The sequence below is a fragment of the Ipomoea triloba genome, chromosome 7, assembly GCF_003576645.1.
Source record: "Ipomoea triloba cultivar NCNSP0323 chromosome 7, ASM357664v1".
Classification (NCBI taxonomy): Eukaryota; Viridiplantae; Streptophyta; class Magnoliopsida; order Solanales; family Convolvulaceae; genus Ipomoea; species Ipomoea triloba.
This window is the reverse complement of record NC_044922.1, coordinates 4,776,758-4,803,948: the sequence shown is the minus strand read 5'-3', so window position 1 is coordinate 4,803,948 and position 27,191 is coordinate 4,776,758. Positions and strand designations below refer to the sequence as shown.

Here is a 27,191-nt window from a genome sequence, read left to right as displayed (position 1 = left end):
GTTTGATTTAAACATAAAAAGATAAAAGATAAAGAAAGTAAAACCAGGACACAGCAAATGATTACGCAGTTCGGAGCCAAATCTCCTACGTCTGTGGGACACCCACGACAGCCCAATCCACTAGATGTTTGCCAAGATTACAGGGAGATGAAATGCTAAACATACACAAGGTCCAAAACCTACTATATCAACATTCATCAAACAATCTTAAAAACATCTTCAAGTGATTGGATTCGTGCAACCTCAACACGCTGAATCAGCACCAGATCATAAACAAGGAACCAAGTAGAAAGAACACAGATTCTGCTGCAACAGTGTCAGGAAACTCTTTAGCTTAATAGCTATCGAAATTCTCACTTGTAAAGTTGTGAAATGAAGCTTCAAAACCCATCCTTTAATTATATAGTAAGTCACGTAACAAACTTCCCCAACCATTAGCTTAATATTCTCTCTTGAAAAAAATAGTGTCCACTCATTTAAAACCAACCCATAAGTCTTGATGGAACAAAACAGTCTTTGTTAGAGAAATTCGCTGGGATCACTGAAGTTGTTCCAGAAAACGCGATTTGTGATCCAGGAGCATAATGAGCATTGAAAACGTCAACCTAACTTATTATATAAATAAAATAAACTATCCTAAGGTTTGTCAAATAATTAAGCCAATTCTAATGTGCATCATTTGTGCACTTACAGGATCGATAGCCATATGCGGGAAAACTCTAGCTAAGTTAGTTGAATCGTTAGTTTGGTAACCACTGCACAAGATTTCAAGTTAGACTATCTCGTGGATGGTGATTTTTTAAAAGAAACTATCTAGTGGTGTTGTTTATTGACTTTATTGATTTGAGCCAATTAATCGGCTAGAATCACATAAGGTGGTCTTTACCCGGAACCCCTTCGGATAGTAGCTATTGTCTTTTATATAAATCAAAGGTACTTATCTAGTTAATTAATACTTAAACGATATACAAAGTATACAAAATATTGTATTAAGGAGGAAATTTTTCATTTTAATCCTTATGAAAATTTTAAAATATACGAATCTATAGCATCGATTAAAGTTGAATGAAAACGAAAATATACTCTCTCATGAGTTATCAAGTTCCAATTAAAATCTCTCATTAAACACTCCCATCGTTTCTAAAATAAAGAAATTAATATATTTAAAATACAAAATGGACAAATCTTTCTTGTTCGTATAATTGAATGATGCCATTTGATAGATGCATTGTAATGGTGGGTTGTTAGATATATATGTATAAGAAAATGGATATAGGATTTGATAAAGGATACGCATGCCTAAGCTAAGTTGTTTTTGTATTGCGGCTAAATACTATAAACACCATTTGTTGTGTTATGTCACTTTCATGTTCATTTTTTAATAGACAAAATTCATTGCACTTTGTACTATTAAATTAAACAACATGTTGTTTGAGTTGAAATTTTTTAACTTTTCTTAACCTAAATTTGAGATGTATAAATAAAATAGAAAATGTTAAAAAGGTTCATCTCAAATAAAGTTTGACAATAACTAATCTCTAAATTAATCAAAATCTAATATAATTATAAGATAATAATAATAAGATGTATATTACCAAAAAATAATTAATAATAACTTGATTAATTAATCTAAGTGTGCAAATCCCATTAATGACAACGTACGCACATGCCACTAACTAAACGTACGAATGTCATCGGCTAAACATGCATGTTCTATCTGTCAAAATTTAATTTAATTTACACTAGCTGTTTTATTTCCATTTAAATTGTATACTTCTTTTTAGTGAGTATATAATTAATTAATCAATATATTATAATTAATCATCATTAAAACCTTACATCTTAACAAAAGGAGACTAATTAATTTATACATCTCAAATTTAGGTTAAAGAAAAGTTTGGGAGTAAAGACTAGGGATCGAGTCTCACCAGCGGCCTGTGGGGGCAATCTCTCAAAGTGATGGGCTCTTTGTGCGCAGTGAGCAAAGGTCTAGCCTCTGTGTTCAGTTGAATTACCATGATTTACATCCTCACAGATGTTTTGTCAGGCCGGAATCGTGGGGGCCTTTGGGGTTGGAGATTCAACCATTTGGGAGGTAAAGGAGACTAATTACCTTCTATACAGAGCTTTAAATTGAACTAACGATGAGGTTAACAATATACGTTTATAATTTATACAATTGCAAATTAGTCTAACCTTCTTTAGTGATATACTCAATAACACAACACCAAATTGAACGTCAAAATTGCTATAAATTAGAACACGTAGTGGATGCATATAATCTGTTAACTGAATTCATATAATCAAGTAACTTTGATTTATGAGAAAGTCTGCCACCGCTACTTGAAAGTGCACTTTGGCCTGGGTGATATTGGCACCTTGTAATTGTTATCGATAAAGGAGGTAAACCATCATAGATTATTATCTATAGTTGACTGGCTCAAATCGAAAAGGCTAATAGAAACTATGTGATTACCAAACTAACAACATGACCAACTCGGATATAATTATCCTCGCATAATCAATTATTGTACACATGTAATCTCAATCAGGATTCGCAATATTCATATTGATTATTGAACCCTAGTCCCAGATATAACCGATTGTCAAGATAATATCATATTGATTAATTACATGATATCATATATCCATGGACAACCGAAATAATAATTAATATTTAATTGGAGGCAATGCGAGGTGATAAAAAGATAAGATAGAAGGGGCAGGGCAGGGTCGGTCCAAATTGGTTACGTACGTTTTAATGGTGTGTGAATGGGAAGAGCAATGGCAATGGCAATTGTTGGCGGCCACTAATGAATAGAAGAAGGTGGTTTGGATATATAACGGCTGGGTGGAGGAAGGCCACAACCCACTATTATATTCTTCCACATATATATATTTTGAGTATTTTCCAAGCTAGCATGCATGCGCTAATAAGCCAATTAAAAACAAATTTTGGTCCCCCATCAAACCCATGCTATGCACCACCTCTACACCATCACTAAAAATGAACACTTTCTCCTTTCTTTTTTCTTTAAGATATGGTATTGATATAATTATTGAATACACTTGAAATAAGTAATAATTTTTATTGACAAAATGGAAAAATTCAATACTTTTAAGTTTCAATAATCCTAACTACGTAAAGCAAACAACTTGTCATAAGTTCCTAATAAAAATTATTATTTAATTAATGAATAAGTATGTCATGTAATTTCATCCACAAGCGCTACGAACTCACATCTTCACATACCTCACTCCTAACTAACTATCCACAACCTACTTTTGTTGACGCCGTCCCCCCTTTCTTTTTTGCCATTTATCAATTCTCGCCATATATACTTACTTATCTAATCTCTAACTTGTTAGAGCATTAGACTATATTACTTTAGAAAATTACCACATATTTTCCAATCTATCTATTACCATTATTAGCAATTCTTAGCGGACTTTTTTCCACGTTTTCTTTTTATTGCAAATTATATTGTGGACTAGGGTCCACCATGTGTACTGTGAACCCTGATCCAAATTATTATATACTTACAGTTGACATATTATGTACTTTCAATTAATATATTATGTACTTATAAGTAAAATGAACTTACATAATATGTTAACTAAATGTACATAATCGGGATAGTTTCACATGTACATACTTTGTTAAATGAAGATACATAATATATATGTTAACTGTGTACATGATTTGCACATGATCCACAATGTCAATAGTGAATCCTAAGTCGTGATATAACTATTGTTCTTGTATTTTCTCTTTTATCTTTAGTGTTATCCCGCCGGCTGACCATCTATTGGTCGGAAAACCATCACTTCAAATAACATTAGATTATTTTTTAACTAGGGACGTACATGAGATGACACGTCTTTTCTAACATAATTAATTATCAGAGGTCTCAAGTTACTTGACACACATATAATTAATCTCGAGGTATGATTTTAGGTGGGTAGTCGAAAAAACTTATTGAGATAAACAAAAATGATATGATAAGCGTGACAGCAAGTTAGGAGAATAGATTGGAAAGAAAAATGATGAGAGGCAGGTCACGTCCTCACATGCTGGAATGGAAGAAAATTCACATGCAGAAAAGACAGACAATCTTGGATACAGGCAAAAATGATAAGCAGACAGGTTGATCTCGTGACAGAATTGACATGAGAAAACTAAAAACAAATTTGCATTGCTAGGCCTAATTTAGGACACATGGATCTTTGTTGTATGTTGATGTGAGCAACTCATATATATAAAACAACGTTAAACGAACATTCACTGCCACAATCATATAAGGATTATTATGTAAATATTTTTGTCAGTAGTTTTTTTTTGTACAAGCTACGAGGATTAAAATTTGGGTGGGGGGGGGGGAGGGAGTAATAAATAGCTTAAAAACTGTGCAAAATGAAGAAGCATTGTTAGGCGTAGGGCAAATTACTATGGAACCGGCTTGTAAGGTGGACCCAAGTTCATGTTCACAATTTTAAATTTTTATGTTTATAATTTTAAAATTCTATGTTTATAATTTTAAAACTCTGTATTCACAATTTTAGATCTTAATATACAAAATTACATACATTACTCAATATTCGCAATTGTAAACTCTATATTCACAATTTTGTTATATAGATTCAAAAATTGTACCATACTATTGAATATAGAGTTAAAAAATTATGAACATAGAGTTACAAAATTGTGAACATAGAGTTCAAAAATTGTGAACATACATAGAGTTCTATAATTATGAACATAAAGCTCTAAAATTGTGAACATGGACCTGGGTCTACCTTGCAAGCAAATTTCACTGTGGACCGCGGTCCTCAATGCATGGTGGTCCATGCATCAATTTGATTAATGAAAAGAAACTGCAGAAACGACGTCTCCGTTCCGCGCCGTTAATTCTGTGTGTATAACATTTTCATTTTCATTTTATATACACTGCAGTTCCCTTTTAACACAAATACAGTTCATTTTCGGTATAACTACAGTTTCATTCGACATTATACACTCAAATATGTGAAACTGTTACTCAGTTTCCTTTCAACACAACTACAGTTTCTTCTATAATATACTACAGTTTCCTTTCAACACAAGTACAGTATCATTTTGATATAACTACAGTTTCATGGGATAATATAAGCTCAAATATGTGAAACTGTTATTCAGTTTCATTTATATACACTGAAATTTTCTTTTAACACAACTACAGTTTCATTTTGATATAACTATAGTTTCATTTGATAATATAAGAACAAATGTGAGACAATATCTTTTGAAATGAACTGTACTTTCATTTAATTACAGAGTTCCATTAAGACTAGACATAAACCATTTATTTACTTAATAAAATGACGGCGTTTTGGGACCATGGTCCACCGAATAATGACGGCATAACAACCGTACACGTAGGTAAAAGAGAAATAAATCAAAAATTTCTTCCATATATAATTGGGCTTGGTGGATACCAAGTGGGCCGTATTATTATAGGTATTAGGCTATATATTGGATTTTAATCTTGAGTTGATTTCTTTTGGTCCATATAAAATTATTATTATTATTATTATTATTATTATACATAACAAAAAATAGGCCAGGCAATGATAAATTAGTCATTACTTAAAAAGTTATTCCATAGATCTCATGAATATCCTAACTAATATTAGACCCCCTATATTTATTCTCCTTTTAAGGGAGTAATTCATTCTCTGGAATACTATTTTCGAGAATAAAATGTTTTGTCAAACAATAAAATAGGTCAACTCCTATAAAGTTATTCCATTCTCGAAATATGTACTCTGTAAACCAAATGTGTTGTTATTAGTGATGTTTAATTTGCTCTTTGGTGTTGAAGCTTATCAGATTTTCCAGAGGGAGTTGATGGAGATTAATGATGCACCATTCCCATATGAATTTTGGGCTTACTTAGGTTGATTGAATGATTGTTTTATTGATTTGGCAGAAGGGTTCATTTGGGCCTTTAATTTTTTTTGAAACGTTTTGGCTCCTTCTTTATTTATTTATTTTGGGATTAGGGGTTCCATTTATTTATTACATGGATTAATTGCAATAGCATTGTAAAACATTTTATAATAGTGGATTTCTATGAATTCGATTAGAACCCTAATGCAAGTGGGGATCGTAGAGCAAGGCAAATTAAACCATGCATCAGTGTCTATTTTGCATGTATTGTGATTTGTGAATCTTAGTCTAAAATAACATTTAGATTATGTGCATGCAGTTAACATATTATGTATCATTATTTAATAAATTATGTATATATTACAATTAACACATTATGTACATGCAGTTAATATATGCATGCACATAATATGAATGTTGTTTTAGATCAAAGTTTACAATATAAGGTAAACCTTGTTCCATAATGGTATTGTTTGGTAAATGACCGTTAGCTAATTAGGTTAGATGGTATGATTAGTTGATAATATTAGCTGATTGTAGAAATGTATTTGGTAAATTAGAGGTTAGTTGATAGATATTTGGTATAATTTATTTTCTCAAAAAGTTAATTGAAAAAGTTGTTTTGAGTAGTTTTTTAGATTTTAGCATTTTAAAGTTACAAAAAGCTAATTAGCTAAACACTTATATTGATTTTTTAACCAAGTCAAACTGCTAATAATAGTCAAATAAATTAAAATCGGCTAATAAGTTAACTGTTTTACTAAACATGGTAAATAATTACTGAAGCAATGTCCTAGCACCAATCAAAAAAAAAAAAAAAAAACAGAAAGAAAGAAAAACCTTTGCTAGAGCTGGCACTTGATGAGACCAATCAAAATACAATTAATAATACCAATATTAAAAAACTCGACACCTTAGCAGAAGTCATACTATGGCACGACAGTCTTTAAATTAAAACACCTACCTCAGATAGATATTAATTAAAAATCATTTGGCTTGTACATACTAAGATGATTAGAATTGATCACATCAAGATTTCAACATAAACATAATATTTTATATCTTCAAAATTATTAATTGTTTAGTACTCCGTAATTATTATTGATCTTCAAATTTTTGAGTTCTTGAATTCCCTGCATACTTCACAAATCTATCAAGACGGTGATCTTGATTCACAATACATCCTGCACAAAGAAAGTTGTGTTTGTGAATAGTACAAGTGTACAACGTAATAGGAATCAATACTTATCAAAAGTGAAGAATTCTTGTAATAATGACAAAAATTCTTAATCAACTAACTTTCTATAAGAATAATGACAAAATTAATGACAAGGACTTTGGTTAATGAAGTGTTCTGCTTGCACTACTTGTAGTTAAATTTGACGATAGTGGATTGTGTTGATGAGCATATCCATACCGTATACGTGTAATCCAACTATTAGTTTAGATTTTTAGTTGAGATGAAATATATTTTTAATTTGGTATCAAAATCAATCACGGATGGTGACTATAAGTTAAGCCCCGCAAATTTTCTTTGATTTATTGATTTATTGATTTTTATTTTTACTTTCTTGCACTTTATTTAAGTTTGCATGGACTTACTATTCTACACAATTCATATCAAATTTTATTATATCTAAAATAAAAAAATAATTTAAGCATACAAAAATAAATGAAAAAAAATTAAACACATATCCTTATGTGTCATTTTAAGGGTAATCAACTAATTATAAATAACTAATTTATCAAAATACCTCTTTGCAAATCCATGTTTTATTTTATTTTCTTTTTCCCCCTCTCATTTTCTCTAGTCACATCTGTGAAATATCCTCAAAAACTCATACCTAATAAATAATAGTGTCTGTGTAGTTGGAGCCTTAAAAGTTAAAACTTGACTGACTTAATTTTTTTTCTAAAAAAATAAAAGAAGAAGGAAATAAAAATATGTCATAGGGTCCATTGACTTGTTCAAGTCTTCCTTCTGTGCCCAAGTCTCACCCGTATTTTAGTGGAACGGTCAATTACATACAACATAAAGGTTTCCAAAAAAAAAAAAAAAAAAAAAAAACATACATCTCTTTCAATAATAAATAGACATTAAAATAGTACAGTAATAGTTTAAAAAGTAAAACTCTCATTACATGTTCAAATTTTATTCGGGAAGGATAAAAATTACTGTATAATTTACTCTTTCTTTTTAAATTAATCAAATTATGTTATATTAATAAAAATAAATAAAAAAGATATTAAATGATAATACATATATAGGATTACTCGTTCTCATACTAAAATGTTACAAGTTCGATTCATGTCAACACCCTCTCGATCGAGACCATCACACATAGTTTTTCTAATGCGATTTAAATCTCTTGTGTAGTTTGCAAGTTATTACATAAGAACATGATTTACTCAGTGCACACATTCAATTCTTGCTAACTCCTTCTTGGTCGAGCCCATACGTGATCTTTTTAGTGCGATTTACCTCTCTTGTGTAATTTGTGATCTATTACACAAAAACATAATTTATCAGGTACATCTTTCTAAGTAGTGATTGTCAATTTTCGTCGTTATTAAAAGAAAATATTACTCCTTTCAAAAAAAAAAAAAAAAAGAGAGAGAGAAAAAATACACGAGTAATGAATATTCCAAATAATAAATGCATTTGCAACTTGCAAGTAGGGGCCAATAACGTACTCCTTTTGAATAGTATGCCCATCTTAATATCTTATCAAGCTGGCAACTCGTTAGTCATCATAAAATATACTAAGCATTAATGCCAATTTGACTTTGATTAGGATAAAGCACAATAGAACTTGAGTGTTTGTCATTTGTTAAATTAAAAAATATAAAGATGAAACTAAAATATATAATAGTTAAGTTTATTTCAATTCATTTATAAATTTATGCTATGTATTATCATACTAGAATAGTTGTGAGTTTCTTAAAAATTCACATCTCTTGTTTGGTATAGTGGTAACTAGTGATCATTATGAGTTGGATAATATTGTGATCATTATGTTTAATTCACCATTGATTCATGGCTATAATTAGTATATGTACTTAAGTTTATATTTATATAGTTATATTAAATTTTATGAAAAATTAAATTCACGTAGGTTCTGTTTAGAAATACAAAAAAGATTTTAAAAAAATTATTTTTAAGAAATTATTCATTTTTATTTTTTGGTTCAACTAAATCAAACTCATATTTTAACCAGATTAGCTCAATTCAATTCAAATATAAACCAAATGTTACGTCAATCCTTCCATTGGATACCACTTCGAGTGAGAGATGGAGAGAACTGAATATGAAATAAGAATTCAAAAAATGACTTCCGACTAAAATTTTTGGAAGACATTTTCCTTTGATTAGCATAAGTATTTTCCATTGATTTCATTTTTCGTTGTTAGCTAAACGCTTAAAATATTTTTAAAAAAATGACTTAGTATTGGATTTCTAAGATCAATTAAGTGTAGTGGAAAATCAACTAACATTATATTTCACAATAAATAATAGCAAGTGGAGTTTCATATTTTTACCTAAGGACATAACAACAACTGAAATGTGATTAGATGATGACTAAACCTAAGTAAATTATTTGTCAATGACTAAATCTAAAAAAGTATCATTAAAGTCTAGATTAAATTTAGTTGAACATGGTCTACATTTTAGCAGATGAATTAGTAAAATGGCGTAGAAAAACTGTAAAAAAAAATTGCGTATTCGTCATATTTGACTAGTCAAGATTTCAAAATTATCTTGACGCGTTTCTGTTTCTATGTGTCCAGTCAAAAACTCCCTGCAATCACAAACAAACACGACGGCCAATACTACATAGGATATGAGTGCTTAAATACTTCAATTTCTGCTGACTTTGTTTATCCAAAATTCCAATTCATAAAACCAAAATAGTTTTGAATCTTGCATAGCCATGAATTCTTCAGCCTCATCTGAGTACCGCCACAAATTCACACCGTCGCCGTACGGCGACGACGTGAAGACCGGCGTTCCGGTGAGCTCGTCGTCGACGACCAGCCATGCCTACAGTTCCGAGGGCTCTCATATCGCGCCCAACCAAGTTAAGCCCAAGATTCGCGGCCCCTGGTCCACTGGCCTATGCGACTGTTTCTCCGACCCACGTAACTGTGAGTTGACTTTGACTCCGCCGGAGCGTGCGCGCCACGCTCCACCCTTTCTCTTTAATTCGTTGTCTTTAAGGTGATGTATTGGTTTGTTTGTTTGTTGTGGCGCAGGTTGTGTAACTTTCTGGTGTCCTTGCATCACTTTTGGACAGATTGCAGAGATTGTAGACAAGGGTTCTAATTGTAAGTCTTTAATTTTGTCTTCCCAATTCACACATGTTGTAGTTTTTTTTAGCACTGACTCTGTTACAATGCAGTATATGTTTATAACTACTTTCTCAATCTACTGAAACACAAACCACTAAGGCTCAAACCACTCCTTTTCATATAGTAGTGCAATTGAATGCTACTAGACCACAAAGTCTTGACATATGTTGTAGTTTAGTGGCTCCAATTCTTAATTTTAAACCCAGCCAGTCCAGCTAATCAGACTGTTGACTTGATAACTTCAAGTTCCATAGACTCAGCAAGAGCTGTTTGGTTTGAGTCAGTCAACTATGAACAACCTACACTGATTTATCATGATGTATTGATTGTTATTTGTTTTGCAGCTTGTGGAGTGAATGGAGCCCTTTATACAATTTTAGCTTGCGTGACTGGTTTCCCATGCTGCTACTCATGCTTCTACCGGTCAAAGATGAGGGAGCAGTATATGTTGAAGGAAAGTCCATGTGGGGACTGTTTGGTGCATTGCTTCTGCGAGTCCTGTGCCCTGTGCCAAGAATACCGCGAGCTTAAAAACCGTGGCTTTGACATGTCTATTGGTAATTTTTTAACTATAAATTTCATATTATATATATTTTTTATACATTTGGAAGAATATACAAGAGGAGCTTTAAAAAAATACTCGCCCGAGTTGAGTGCTAACTCAGTCGAGTTGGGCACCAACTCAACCAAGTTAGGCGCTCAAGGCGCCCAACTCAAAGTCTAGGGCGTTTAGTCGGCCAATTAGTCGCTTAGGGCTAAAATCGTCTCGGTCTATGAGCGCTTAGACAACCGCGTAGACTGATTTTTACAACACTGCTATATATATTGATGGCATATAAAACAATATACTACGTAAATTAAAGATCTTATGTGCCACTAACTAGATTTATACATCATTAATATAGTCTTTGCAACAGAAATTATTATTTTAGTTACAATTTTATTGTCACTACTAATTAGTCATAATGATCTTAAATAACTTGCACCACAATTATATGCATGTTTCAATTTTGTCGTTGAGTCAAATGCCTGGTTTTAAAAAATGGTGTGAATAGTATTTTCCGATTGTTAAAATGAAATTATACATTTATTTAATAAAAAAATTATTAGTTAATTAGAAGTTATTTGCTGATTTTTAGGATGGCATGGAAACGTGGAAAGGCAAAATCGTGGAATTGCCATGGCGCCATTAGTTGAAGAAGGGATGAGCAGATAAGAAGGCTAATTGAGTTGCCCTTTTAACTTTTGAAAATAGTAAAATGCTCTTTTAAATTGGGTGTATCCTTTTAACTTTTTGGAATGTATCTATTAATTTTACTGTGTGTATAGTAAATCTTCGGAGATGAATAATTTTAATATTTACTAAAATTCAATTCGCAATTTGTGTACCGGAAACGAACATTCTAATAATGCAACTTACACGTTAAAAAGTGCAAATTATTTTAATGTAAAATGATGTATGGTGTAGAAATTTGGTGTAATGAGTTGCAAATGAAATAAAAAATAAAAAACTGATGTGAGAATATGTTAATAATATTTTTTTTTTATGTGACATTTGGTGGTAATTTTTGGTATTTTTATTGAATTGAATTCTCTTAAGAATGCTTTCAGAGAAAACATTGTAGATAAAAAAGAGAGTCAATTTTGAGAAAAAGCTCTATCAACGTAACTTGTCCTACAACTCATTGTACAATATAATGATCGATTTATTCTAAAATTCATATTTTCCTCTTACTAATAATATGTAATCAATTTTCCTCTAATTATGCACCCTAATTAATTATTTTCTTTCAAACCCTTCACTAATTAAACCACCAATTATTTCTTTCCATGTGATACATATCATAATTTTCAAGCATAGCCATGGATTTATCACAGCAACTCTTTCTTGTGCATCTACCTACGCCATTTCATATATATGTAATTGATTATACACTTTATTTATATATTGCCACCTACATATCGTTAAATATTGGGATTGTCTCTCGACCAAAGCTTTATTGTCCACGTAAGACCAGAGCTTGTTACCCCCGAGACCCCACACTCAACCCCAATAAGATAGTAATTGAGCAAATCAAGGTGCCTTTAGATTTTTTTAAACTACATTATCCCAATTTCGTCAAAACTAATCAGACCAAAAGACTCCACCCCTAGAGCAACTATGAAGGTAAATCGCTAGACGCGTGTAATCAGCCCACCATATGAAATAGAGAAATCGAATCAATTATATTATCAAAACACGTACAAAAACCAAAACACCATTTTTCCTATTGCGTAGTTTCCTTCCCCTTTCAACAACAAAGCAATTGTCGTAATGGAATATATTATTAATTAGAAAGTGAAGATTGAATAATTATATTAGCAATTGAACTTGCATTGGCACATGGTTGTGCCACTTCCATCAATCGCACAAAATGCATCCACAATAGCTTTGTTCAAAGCTAAAGTGCATATTTGGAAACACCCATGATCAGGTCCAAATCTGCATTGGTTTTTACCAATGAAACTTGTACATATCGCCCCTTCAACCATTCCAATATCTGCAACCCAATATTAATTAATTAATTATTGAAACAATAAAATACATATACTTTTTACCCTAGGTAACGAGAGAAACACGCAGTCATTATTCCAGAGCATGCACTGAATAAATCATGTCTCATAACCCTAGCCAGTACAGGGCCAGCGGATTTCCATCTATAATATTAGCTTTCTTACAAGTCCTGTGCCTCTCAGAGCGAACTTGGGTGGACCCGGACTGTTAAACGGACGAAGCCCAGTGAATTTACCAAAAAAATAAAAATTTTCCTACAATCTCACTTTTTTGGGCAGAAAACCTCTAATAAAAGACAAACAGAAAATAAATTAGCCTAAGTTGTCCATAGCTGAATAATTCAAACAAGGAAGACTCCCATGAGGAGTCGAACTTTTAATTTAACTTTATGAATACCAAATTAACAACATAAAATATATATATTTTTATAATATAGTCTGCAAATGGAAGTAAGAATATATACCACAAAAGACAGCAGAGATGAAGATGACAACCAACAAAGCTATTGCCTTCGACATTTCAACTTCGACCTTTAATTTGCTTATACAGATGTGTTTGTTTTTACTCATTATTTTTGCGTCTTATATACTACTGGACTAATACTAATTGACCAAATCTATCGCCCAGTAATTATACGTTACCTTTAATTAATAATTACATGAATCTCAAATTTACTGATCCTATAAACCCATTAAGCATTAATGAATTCGATCTACACGTTATGTGTCATACTAATAAAGCATTAATGAATTCTACACGTTATGTGTCTGTTTTTGCATACTAATAAAAGGTATATATTGTACTACTGTGCAATCACATTTTGGGTGTGTTTGGTTGGGGGGTTTTGGTATAGGGAATGGGTATGAAAGTGATTGCTAGTGTTTGGTTGATAGGTTTTGAGGATGCTACTATGGGTTTGGAATACCCCATTAATGAGAAAACCCATACCCTTATTAAATAAGGGTTTCATTTCACTTCTTCATTTCTTCCCCAACTATTAATATTCATTCCCATTCCACCCAACTACCAAACATGTTAAATACTTTCACCAAAACCCATTACCCTTACCAAGTATTTGATACCTATTCCGATTCCGATTCCCATGTGCGAACCAAACACACCCTTTTATTGAGTGAAAATGACCTTGTTAATTACATTTTTTTTTTTGGACAATTACTCATTAAAACATTGTTACCATTTAATGAATCATAATATTGATGACTAAATAAATATGGCAATGCACCCTTACAAATACCATATATAATGTAGAAACAATAAATTCATTTTTTTAAATGATTTTGCACCAATAATTGCCTTTATATATAGCTTTGTATACTGTATATATATATAACTTAATGATGACGTATAATGATGAGTGAAAATATGGGTGTGAATGTCGTTCCGCTGAGGATTGGGGTTATGGCACGTAATTGTATGAATTAAGAATACTAGGAACTAGAGTATGTGAATCAACTAGAATCCAAGCAACTAATAATTGAATGATGAAAATTAAAAGAAAGCAATTGACTAAGGAGTAACTGTATGATAAGGGAATGGGTCAGATTAGGGGAATTGTAATCTTGATGTTCTAACAATCTCAGAATTAGAGAAGGAATAATTAACCTAGGGATTTACGGGCAATGCACAAAAGAATTCAATTCAGCTACTTTCGTAATCAATAAATAGAATTAGGCTACAATTGCCCCACTGTCGTGATGCATCAATCATAACCTTAAACACCTAAGCATTGTAAGCCCCCAAAATTATCCCTATTCTCATAGTAGGAAAATTAGGTTGAAATTGGTAAGGCTCGAGGTCTCCATCCAACTTTCGTTGTAATGAATCCCTCTCCTAGACTAGCAATTAATTGTGGCAATCAATCAATAACAAGTAGAAAGAAATCCCCAAATCAACATAAACCCTAGGTAAAAGATTCAATCCCTTTATGCCATAATCACCAATTAAACATCAAGATTAACAATGGATCCCTAATCCAAACCCATAGGCGAATTACTCACGCATGATTGGAGTAAACAAAGCAAAGCAATAATAAATAACCATAAACATTGCAAGAAATTCGAGAAGAAAGTAAATAAAGGATTAAGAGAACTTAACTGATAAAGAAAAAATCCAACTTTAATCCGAGATTCCAAGCTTGAAATTAAATAATCAAATGTGAAACTAATCTAAACTATGCTAGGGAAATATAAAGAGAAGGGGAAAATAATCTAGCTTACTAGGTTCAGAACGAACCTCCTTCAATTGTAGAGAATAGGACTCTGTTTGGCAGAGCTTATAACTTATTTTAAGCTAATAATAAGCTATAAGCTCTGTTGGTAATGTTCTCAAAATAAGCTAGTAGCTTAAAATAAGAGCTTATTTTGAAACGCTACTTGAGGTAGCTTTTCAAAAATAAGCTAGTAGCTTTTTAACTTTTTTCCATCTTTATCCTTATTATTTTAAATAAATGACATCTTTTACCTCTCTCAATTAAAACCCTTTTAACATTTTCTTTTCGTTATGTTTGGTTGTAATTTCAGTTTGACATTTGTGGTTGAACATTAATTTTTGTATGAACTAATCTTATGAATTATAAACATTTTTTTTACTTTATATATTTTCAAATATATGTTCTTACTTTATATTTTATTTAAATATATTGATTTCATTATTTTATATTTTAATATATAAACAAACCTATTTAAATTTAAAATTATTTAAATTGTATGAAGATGTCCTTTTTAGTCTTTTTACATTTATCAGCTTATCAAAAAGCTAATTTTACCAAACACTTTTAAGCATAACAACTAGCTTAACAGCTCTTTAGATTTCAGCTTCGAGCTTATAGCTTTTCAGTTTTCAGCTACTTTTCAGCTTTCAGCTATCTTTTCAGCTAGGTTTGCCAAACATAGCCTAGGTAGAATATATAGGAGGTAGATGGGCCTTGGCCCATTAGGCAATTTCCAATTCTTTTCCAAATCGTATTCTTGTTTCCTTCCTTCCTTGTAATTTCCTTTTCTTCCAAAACTTGTCCAAAATGTTCCAAAATTCTTCCTTTGTTGCTCCTTGTAGATAATTCAACACTTGGACAATATAACACACAAACAATTCCCAATTTCACTAGGATAAGGGAAATACAACTAAAATAAGGAGTGAATTATTGTACAAAATAGTAGATATCACTTAACATATTCTTTAATTATCATTTTTTAAATATATGCTCACTTAACATATTCTTTAATTATCATTTTTTAAATATATGAATAGAAATATTATGATAATGAATTCTTGACTTGTGGTTTTTATTCTTGGATCTCTCGGGTTGTGATCGCACCATTGAAATTAAAGTTGCTCTGAATATGTAAGTAATTAAATACATTATTATTAATATGAGTATTTTAACTTCAGTTATATTATTTATAAATTTTTATTTATGTTTATAATTAATAGAGGGTGCTTCACTGTGTTTTTGCGAATGGACGGGTTAGGATATCAATTGGAAACCATGCAAAGTATATATGAAAATTAAATTAAAGTTTTAGTGTGATGTTTTGAATTACAATAAATTGTTTAAATTACTCAAATCTATATGTATTTTAATTTGCAATGTCCGATACAACCAAAAGGTTTTGAATATAGTTATTATGTCATGCAATACATGTTTGACATTTTGTGACATAATATTCATCTGTTGATTGTTTGGATGAGATGAGTGAATTTAAATAGAACTATGTATAGTTAATAATTTTATTAATTAAATTATTTTGTAGGCATTTGAAAGCAATCCGTACTCTATCAAAGAAATAAATGAGATTCGAGAGTTATGGGCAAAATACTTATTGGAATAGTGCGTGTAACTTTTGTTTTAGATTAAATATTATATTATGTTGATAACTTTTTATTGTGTTGAAAGTGTTGGATTGATATAAAGTATTGTATTGATATTATTATGTTGAAAGCCTGTTGACAATATTGTGTTGTTAGTTAATTTGTATTTTGTTGATAATATTGTGTTGTTAGATAAATTATATTGTGTTGATATATAATGTGTTCATCCTAAATATTTTAGAGAGGAAACAATATAATTACTCATAATCCTATCAAATGGTATATCTACCTATACCAAAGAAGGAATTAGTTTTTTTTACATGCAACAATACAAAGGATGAAATTAATTAGTCCGAGCATGGATTAAGATCAACGAAGAAAAGATAATAACATAAGAAATAGAAAAACTAAATCGATTATATCATCAAAACACGTGAAAAAAAAAACTCAAAACTAGCATTTTCCCTATCATATCCTTTCCCTTTCATCAATTTCAAAGCAATTGTTCAAACGGTATTATTAGAAACAGAAAATTGAATAATTAGCAATTGAACTTGCATTGACACATGGTTGTGCCACTTCCATCAATCACACAATATGCCTTCACAATAGGTTTGTTCAAAGCTAGGGTGCATAGTTGGAAACACCCATGATCAGGTCCAAATCTACATTGGTTTTTACCAGTCAAAGTTGTGCATATCGCCCCTTCAACCATTCCAACATCTGCAACCCAATATTAATTAATTAATTCAAAGAATGAAATATATACTGGTTGATGAAAAAAAAAACACGCAGTCACTATTTGAGAGTTTGTATGGGGTAAACCCTGTCTCGTAACTTTAATCAGCAAAATACCAATAGAAAGTAAATCAGCCTAACAAAGAAGAATAATGGACTGTTCCTATAGAGAGTCGAACTTTTAACCTTGTGATTACAAAATAAAAAAAGTATGATATATTTTTATAGCTTGCAAAGGAAGTAAAGAATACCATAAAAGACAGCAGAGATGAAGACCACGACGAACAAAGCTGTTGCCTTCGACATTTCTACTACCTTTAATTTGCTTATACAAGTGTACGTGTTTGTTTTTACGCATTATTTTTGAGTCTTATATACTACTGGACTAATACTAATTAACCAAATCTATCGCCCAGTAATTATATATTACCTTTAATTACATATATGAATCCCAAAATTAGTGATCCCATAAATCCAGTAAGCATTAATGAATTATACCCATTATGACTTATGTCTCATCATTGTCACATAAAATATTTGTCGGATCTTCATTATATATTCTTAGTTTTTGTCTGATTTCGCATACTAATAAAGGTATATATTGCACTACTTCAGTGCGCATTTACATTTTTGTTGAACGAAAATGACTTTGTTACATTTTTTGGACAATATTATATCTATACCTCATTATAACTTTGTTACGTACTATTTAATGAATTCTAACCTTGATGACTAAATAAATATGACAATGCACCGTACCCTTACAATTACCATATATAATGTAGAGACAATAACTTTGTATACTATATATAACTTAGCATTCTTTAATTATCATTTTTTTTCTATATGAATAGAATTTTCTTAACATAAATAGCAATAACTTAACATAATTATTATTTTAATATTGGGTAGTAATGTAAAAGGCTTACTTTTGTGTATCGAAATTGCATGTGTATAGAGACTAATCTAAAAATCTATTAATAGTGAATAAAAGTTAGTACCCTTTATTTATTATATCCATCTTTTTATTATACTTTTTTTTAATATAGTGAATGAAAATTACCCATCTCCAATAAGAATGCTATTCCAGCATGTTTGTAACTTGTATACCGTACAAAATAATAAAACTTGAAATGTTATTATGAGAATTTAACCCAAATCACTTGCATATTAAACTATAATTTTAGTATCTAGATAAACACTGTCAACTTGTTAATAATTCTATTTTCTATGTAATTGTGATAAAGCATCATGGCTTTTGAATTGGTCAACTGAGTTCAGCTTTCCTACCCTGCGAACAAAGACAACTCCAAATAACAGTTTTCCATCAAACAATTTCTAACAATAATACAGTCTGATTATTCTTGCTTAACTCATATGGAGAGGGAGAATGAAGTACCAAAATAAATGATATTTTCACATAAACCCAACTAAAAAAAATTAAAAATTTCTAGCTTTCATGACAGTCACACAAGATTCAAAATACTCAGAGTAATAAAATAAGAAAATACAAGCACCCAATATATATATATTTGTCATATCAAAGTTAGTCCTTTTCTAGTGACTCAATTCAACTAGGCACCTTATGAACCACAGCAAGCAGATTTTTGGGCGAGTTGACCAGATGCAGCTCCCGATTCGGGTTGGTTGATCTTGATTGTGGTAGGCTGCAATATTAAAAAAATAAAAAATAAAAAAAAATTATACCACAAATACATTGTAAAAAACTTTCAAACATAGTGAAAGTTGAATCGGCTTATATACCTCTGCCTTTGAGTCAGTGTCTGCAAGCCTCTGCTTTATATCCTTTGCTATTGAAAAGAAAACTTGTTCCACATTAAGATTTGTTTTAGCACTCTGCAACAAATATTACCTCTTAGTAAGAAAAGAACCCAACTTCAAACACTTTTATTGGTACTTTCAATATACTTACAGTTTCGAAAAACTTAATCCCATACTCATCAGCAAGTGCTTGGCCCTTAGCCATTGGCACAGCCTACACACAAAATAAAATTAGATTCAGCAAAGTTGGGTTGATGCATAAAGAAACATGCTGAATAGCACAATGGCTGAATTTTTCTTCATTAATTACCAACAAAAAAAAAAAGAAAAACCTTTTTCCCTAATCTCAGTTTCTTTTGCAGTGTTTTCTTTGCCGTTTATTGTTTTCTTGTTTGCTTAAGCCATATAGAGTGTGGGTGCCAAAAAGATAAAAATCATAAATGTAAGCATAATTAATGTAAACAATAGTATACCCTTTTGCTTTCATCCATGTCAGCTTTGTTCCCTACAAGTATTTTGTTTACATTGTCGGAGGCATGCTGCTCAATATTTCGAATCCAGTTCCTAATATCTAGCAGAGAAGCACAACTAATCAGAATCCATTATGGAAATTTCAGAGTGGCAGAAACCATCAATGGACGTCAAAAGAATGTCACATCACTAGGCACAATACCATATATGTTAAGATTCAGAAAGAATATTGAATAGAAAAAAAATTTCTAGAAACCAAACTTATGTACTCAATAAGAGACTAACTACAATACCAGAAGATTTTCAGATATTTTGTTAACAGAAGAATTAGAGCTTATAGTCACTGATGACACATAATGCAATAGGGAAAGGAAACCTTACTGTTAAAAGATGATTCATCTGTAACATCATAAACCAACAAAATACCCATGGCTCCTCGATAGTATGCTGGAAGGAATCATTATCACAAAAATAAATAGTAATTAGAGTGTTTAGAAAAGATTTTTCCAAAGCAAGAAAGAGATGCAAAGAAATCATTAAGAAATATATGAGAAGCTATTTGCAGGACTGATCTCAACATAGCGTACATGGGGCAAAAATGCAAAATAATGATTAAAGATTGAAACTTCAATTGCACAATCACAGTGATAATTCATGTTGAAGTGTCAACGCTTGATTTTCATCCTCCCCTTTAAATTCTAATCAATTTCAATAATTACAGAAAGTGCCTGACAAGCTGGGAACTATCCTACATTGGCCAAGTCAAAGGAACACTGTGGACTACCCAGTTGCATGGAGCTATTCCTAGTAGATAAGAAAGTGCCTAGATGAGATGAAATTCAAACATAAACAGGAAATAGTTCTTGTCCTATACTCCTATCCAATGGAAAAAATTAAGATAATAATTTCATAAGTTCTTAAATTGAGCAAGTGCATGTTTCACGTTTTCCCTGTTTTTCAATTTTGACAGAAAAATCCAAAAACCTACCAGTAGTGATCGTTCGGAACCGTTCTTGACCAGCAGTATCCCAAATTTGGAGTTTGATGCGCTTGCCATCCAGCTCAATTGTTCGTATCTTAAAATCAATCCTACAAAAAACCACAGGTATAATCAACAGTTTTTCTCTATAGTGTGATATACAAGAACCAAATGCTTCCTGCAAAGAAAAGCTCACCCTATGGTGGTAATAAAACTTGTGGTAAAGGAACCATCTGAGAAACGCAAAAGTAGACAACTCTTGCCCACACCTGCAGGGTTCATGTGAGAATATTACAATACAGAAGACTAGAATCTAATGCACCTTGCAGCAAATACAACTCATAAGGAGAAGGTTTAAGGAAGTTTCTCCACAAGAATTACAGTAATGATAGACACATCACATAACTCAAGGGCTAGAAATATTGCAGCTACAGTTCACCATAACAAGGATAAGGTCATGAGGATTATAGTACCATACATTATCAAAAATTGCAAATAGATAAAATAAATCAAGGAAAATAAATGGAAAGGATTAGCAAAGGCTAAGTAACCTTGATTTTCATAATTTCATTAATTTGATAGTAGTGAATATTTGAATAAATGACTCACTCACAGCAATGTTAAGATAAAAAGATGAGAGAAATTTAATAGAGCAGCAAGTACAGAAGAATAGGAAATGCATTGTGAATTCCTCCACTCAAAGATAAATAGTATAACACATATCTGCAGACACCTCAGGTCTCTTGATTGGGATCATTCCTCAAAAATGTGAAGTGTTTTATCAGGGAAAAAATCCAGTTTGCAAGTTCTTGTGCTGGAAGCCTCAATGATGGCTTGACTATATTTCCTCAAAATAAAAACCCAAGGTGACACCCACACTATAAGAATACTCTTTCTAGAAAAGTATAGCTGATTAGAACTGAAAAACTTTATCCACCACTGCCACTACTTCACTCACTGGAACAAGGTGTCCAAGAAGTGTAATGTGACATGAAGATCAGGTAAAGCACGAAGCAACTACCAAAAAACACTATTCAAGGTTAAGAACATAACTCCTACAAATGAATTAGCTTTCCAATGAATGGTCTCATTATCTTTCATGCATTCTATGCATTTCTAAATCCCAAAATATGGTTGAAGGCATAGGCATCCATTCATATCTCCACCACAAGAAATCACTAAACATAATAGAAAGCAGAAATCGAATCACAGTGAAAGATTAGACACATCAAAGCATTCCGAAAACAACTTAAGACTTCAAAATGAACACCATGGTTGCATCAAAAGTCAGCTGGATCAATGCAAAGGTCAACTCTTTTACTTGCCAGAAGTTAATTACAGAAAAGGAGAGCAGATTTTCATCACATGGAAGCAAATCGATCGGAAATGAGAGAGCATAAGAAACGAGAATGCAAATCAGACTAACCACTGTCGCCGATAAGGAGGAGCTTGATGAGGTAATCGTAATCCGCTCGAGCTCTCGCCGTTGATGCGGCCATTGAAAGAACTCTCTATTCACAATCCCCAAAAAAACCCCAAATCCTTTCAACGGATAACCAAACGCCTACTTATACGCACGCCTTTACATACAGAAAATCATCAAGTTAGCAACGGCATACACCCATAAAATACAGATAGAAAACAGGTTAGTCTAGCGCTTCCAGAGAGACAAGTATAGATTTACCGGATTGGAGACACAGAGCGCGTGATCTGTTCCCCGTATGGCGGCGGCTACTCCTCCTCGTTCTTCAGTTCCTTTAGCGTGCGCCGAATACTTCACCCGCGCACGTTAGCAGCCAGCCAGAAGAGGAGTTGGGATAGTTGCGGTTCTCACGCGCTCGCTCACAGCGAAAATGTGTGAAGTTGAAAATGCGGCAATGTTTACAGACACAATCTACAGATATATGAATATGGAAACGAAAATATCACTTTAGTAACGTTTAAAGTAAAAATTTGTTCTGAGAAGCGTCTGAAATTTTTTTATTTATTAAATTAATATTTTAAATACTCCGTATATAATATAAATTTTTAAACATTAAATTTTAAAATTAACTTCATAATCAATTTCGTCACTTGGATGAAATTTTTTTTTATCTATTAAACTAATATTTTGCACATGCAATATAAATTTTTAGATATTAAATATTAAAATTAACCTCATAATTAATTTCGTCGGCTAAAGTAACAAGATGAAATTTATTCAATGCACACTCAAAAGTAATAATTGCAACTATATATATATATATATATATATATATATATATATATATATACACACACACAGCCACACACACAATGTCAAAGCATCATCCATGTTGCATATAATATATATACATGCATTAATGAAATCCTATTATATTCTGGCAGTTGAACTGTAAACTACAAATATACAATCTCTCCAGTAAAAAGACATTAAGGCTCATTTGGTCCTGGAGGAAATCTGGGATGAACATTCATGTGCTGCAGATGTAGAGATGCTAAAAGCCCTTGCCATGTCTCACCGGGAACGCTACTTACTCGAATATCTAGAAGCTTCTTTTGTTTCTTGTAGTGCTCTTCAACAGGCTTGATCTGCAGCAAAGCAACAAGTTATTTCTGAACTCATCTCGTTTGAAATTGCAGATAATAAGCATATAAAACTATAAAAGTAAGCCAAGCATTTTACAGCTGAAGCAAATGTTTGGCAGCATTCATCGGGGGTGAGTGAGATTAAAGTTATGATTAGGAGAGAACGCTGTAAAGATTGCATTGGCGGTGTGTAACAAAGCTGGTGTTGAAAAGGATATATTGTTTTAACTAGGGGTATGTAAGAATGTTATAGACTACAGAGACAACATTAAAGCAACAAGAATTATCCGATCATAAAATGCATTAATGGTCCCAACAAGAAATCTATAGCATGCAAATCGAAAATGAAGATACAAGATAAGCAGAAAAGATCTTTCAGATGTCAGGCAATCATTTGACAGTGAAAGAAAGCTGTGTACAAATGTACAAATGTGATTTTTAAGAAGGCATTTTTTACAAGATTGATACTCATTGATAAAGAAAAAAAATCCTAAGGAAAACTTGAAACATGTTCTTTAAGTAAATTTTCTTAGAAAGATTTAACCTGTCCTTTATGCAGTAGTCATAAATGATAACTCTGTCTTGGTTTCTTATTTTTCACCATTCCCACAGCCCCAATAAAGAATTAGAGACCCTACCTATCTCCCCCCACCCCCCACCCACTTCATCACTTTCAGGAAAGAACTCAGAGCAATCTATCAACGACTTCAATTCCCCAATCCCTCCCACTGTCTGGAATGTATCATAAGCTTAGAAGGCTGCATCCTAAAAAATTGTATATACATTGTTGCATGCATCGGTGCGTCCACTACGCTTAAGACATTCATTCTCATTATTTGCTCTTTTCTTTCTCAGTTTTTTATTTTCAAATTGGACAGGTCACAATTTGTAAATTCTTGTTTCATTGGTATTTCATACAATTGGGAAATTTAAAATATACTGTTTACTTTTTTATTACCCTATCCAATCACAGTTTTAAAGAGTTTGGTATTCTTTCCCCCTTATTTTTTCTTTTTTCATTCCCAAAAATCAAAATCCATACAAAGCATTTGAACTGTGCACAACCTTTAAGGGAAATCTTTATCTTTCATCCTTTCTTTTACGAGAGCAGTTAAGTTTAAGTGAGCAAACAAGGACACGAAGTAAACAGTATATTGTGAATGAGAGACCCTGCAGAATGAAGACTGTAATTGCAAGTAAAACGAGATTGTTTATGCATGCCCAAGTAGAATGAAGCATTCAAAAAACTATATTCTTCACTTTGCTTTTACATTAAATCGTGGAAATGCATACCTGATTTGCATACATATGGAGCTTTTCCCTCCATGCAAATTCCTCTTTTGATGTGGCAGATCCCAATTTAGTAGCAAGTGTTCCCAAGTCTACAGAATTGCGGTGCCTAGTGGAAAGGATGCCATTTGTGCAAATGTCCATTACATCATCCTCAGCATATTTGAAATTCATAACCAAATCAATGTCGACGAGTTTATCAAGAATTTCCTGCAAACAAGATAACGAATTGTAAAAATTGAATTCCAATATTACAGTCGAAAAGTCATTCTATCATGTCATAAGAGTTTTTGTATGTATACATACATACGCACATATTTATGAATGTACACATACAAATATACATACGTATATATATATATATATACATAAAAGGAGCAGTGCTCACAGCTTGGGGCAGCGTTCGAGGAATCCCATCTAATATAAACCCAGTTTCTCCTCTGTGATATCCATCTTCTAACCTCTTTGACAACAATCCAAATATAATCTCTTCAGGAACAATTGTTCTCCGGCTCATTGCATCTGCAATCTTTCTCAATTTATAGCACACAAATTAAATCCAGCACCCTATATATCTGCAATAAGTCTTTTGAAGAATTTCAAATTAAACATACTTCTTAAAATGCACCAGTTACCAGAGTATTAAAACAGCCTCTTAATTTGTTTAATTCCTCACTAATTTACTCAGTTTGAAGCAAATTATTTCAAATTTATTGATTCTCGATAAGGAGCTCAAACTCTCCACCAATATAAGTTATGTTCACGAAATACGACTTAAATTCGACAAAATTAACATAAATATCGGCATCAAAATTCGAAAAATATTTAGAAGAAAACTACGCGCACCTGTTTATAGAGGGAGGAACGAGGGCTGAGGTCTTGACGGAGGATGCTACTGATGGAGATGTGGGGGACTTCCAGAAGCTTCGAGAGCCTCTCGGCGTAGAGGTGCTTCGTCTTGAAGCCGATAAACACCAATTGCACTCCTCTTAGCGGGACCCACTCCTGAGTGTCTGGATTCACGGCCGCCGGCGGCGGCGGCCTATCTCGGTGTAAACTCGGCGGCGAATAGCGGTCTTGATCGTCGTAGTGGTGGTGGTAGTAGTAATCGGGATCGAGCTGCGGCAGAGCAGAGGAAGATGTGGAATAAGGTCTTGAATGGAGAGTGTGGAGTAGGCGGAGAAGTGGTGGCGCAGCGGTGGCCACGTGGCTTAGGAGGGCGGCGAGGGGTTTTGGACGGCAGATAACGGCCATGTTAGGGACCTACGCAGTGGAAATGAGAGTTTAGAAGGGTTTAACCGTTTCATACCCACTCTCTACTTCTCTAGTCTCCGGCAGTCGTTATACTTTGGAACATGTTACCGACAGGGCCGGTTTTTATATTTTGGTGCACAGATTTTTGTAAATAAATAAGATCCTACTAAAAAAGAATAATTTTTAAAATTAATATCGTAAATTTTTTTAATAATAATGTGATAAAATGCTACTGTGCACAAAAAATAAGGCAAAAGAATTTTTTTTTTTTAAAGGTATGCACAGCGGGGAAAACTCAAACCCTTAAATTTTTAATATGAAATATTATAAACACACATTTCTACCATTTCTCTATTAGAATCTTTTAAGATTAATTGCAAACTTATTGTTTTTTAATTTCTTAACTAGTTAGGTACAAATTAAATATTGGACCCTCTAAAATTTGAGTCTATGTGTTGTTTTGCAGCTTGCACATCCCAAAATCTAGCCCTAAGTACATAGATGCAAATTTTACTGTGGACCGCAATGACCATGCATCAAAACGACGTCGTTTTGATTAATGAAAACAGACCGCTGAAACGGCCTCCATTCCGCGCCATTAACTTTCAGTTTATATACACTGCAGTTACTTCTCAACACAACTGCAGTTACCTTTCAACACAACTGCAGTTCCTTTCGATATAACTGCAGTTTCATTCGACATTATACACTCAAATATGTGAAACTGTTATTAAGTTTCCCTTCAACACAACTAAAGTTTCTTTTATAATACACTGCAGTTTCCTTTCAACACAACTACAATATCATTTTGATATAACTACAGTTTCATTGGACAATACACACCCAAAATGTAAAATTATTATTCAATTTCATTTTATATACACTACAGATTCATTTCAACACAACTACAGTTACATTTCGATATAACTATAGTTTCATTTGACAATACAAAAACAAATGTGAGGCAATATCTTTTTAGATGAACTATAGTATCCTTTATGGAGCTCCGGGCGCATCCCTTTCTTTTATTTAATGGAACAACGGCGTTTTGTGAGCATGGTCCACAATGCATTGTGAACCATGGTCCACCATATAACAACTGGTACACGGAGCTTTGTGGACGACCATGGTTAAAAAACGATGTAATTTTTTTAAGTAAAGAAACAAATGCCGTTAAGTTATAATAGTTCTCGTATTTTTGTGCGTTCATAATAAAATGAAACTACCGTGTATCTAAAATGAAACTATCTAACATATTATGTTAATATTATCAAATGAAACTGTAATTGAATTGAAACGATACTTTAGTTATGTTGAAATGAAACTATAATAGCTAAAGACCTTGTGGTCTAGTGACACTTGATTTACTCTCTCACATGGAAGGGAGTGAGTTTAGTGAGTTTGAGCCTCAGTAGAGGCCATTGTTCACTCTTACAGATAGTAAAAAA

The 27,191-nt window shown here is 32.3% G+C and overlaps 3 protein-coding genes across 3 annotated transcripts; 1 reads left to right on the top strand and 2 right to left on the bottom strand.

Annotated features, from left to right (window-relative positions):
• The first annotated feature begins 9,777 nt into the window (after positions 1–9,777).
• LOC116024730 (protein PLANT CADMIUM RESISTANCE 2-like) lies at positions 9,778–11,716 on the top strand. Its single transcript, XM_031265706.1, has 4 exons — positions 9,778–10,075; positions 10,184–10,255; positions 10,624–10,836; positions 11,419–11,716. Exons 1-4 carry the CDS (start codon positions 9,862–9,864, stop codon positions 11,493–11,495), a joined length of 576 nt encoding a protein of 191 aa, XP_031121566.1. The 5' UTR covers positions 9,778–9,861; the 3' UTR covers positions 11,496–11,716.
• A 7,074-nt stretch (positions 11,717–18,790) lies between these two features.
• On the bottom strand, positions 18,791–22,517 carry LOC116023986 (ras-related protein RABE1c-like). The gene is made up of 9 exons (XM_031264872.1): positions 22,316–22,517; positions 22,058–22,211; positions 20,828–20,900; positions 20,641–20,741; positions 20,034–20,099; positions 19,655–19,752; positions 19,333–19,395; positions 19,164–19,256; positions 18,791–19,066 (listed from the first exon to the last, which is right to left on the bottom strand). Exons 2-9 carry the CDS (start codon positions 22,128–22,130, stop codon positions 18,983–18,985), a joined length of 651 nt encoding a protein of 216 aa, XP_031120732.1. The 5' UTR covers positions 22,131–22,211; positions 22,316–22,517; the 3' UTR covers positions 18,791–18,982.
• Positions 22,518–22,929: 412 nt separating this feature from the next.
• Positions 22,930–25,822, bottom strand: LOC116024845 (probable adenylate kinase 7, mitochondrial). The gene is made up of 4 exons (XM_031265855.1): positions 25,336–25,822; positions 24,878–25,018; positions 24,493–24,699; positions 22,930–23,202 (listed from the first exon to the last, which is right to left on the bottom strand). The coding sequence occupies exons 1-4, from the start codon at positions 25,741–25,743 to the stop codon at positions 23,044–23,046; spliced, it is 915 nt and encodes a 304-aa protein (XP_031121715.1). The 5' UTR covers positions 25,744–25,822; the 3' UTR covers positions 22,930–23,043.
• Between the last annotated feature and the right edge of the window lie 1,369 nt (positions 25,823–27,191).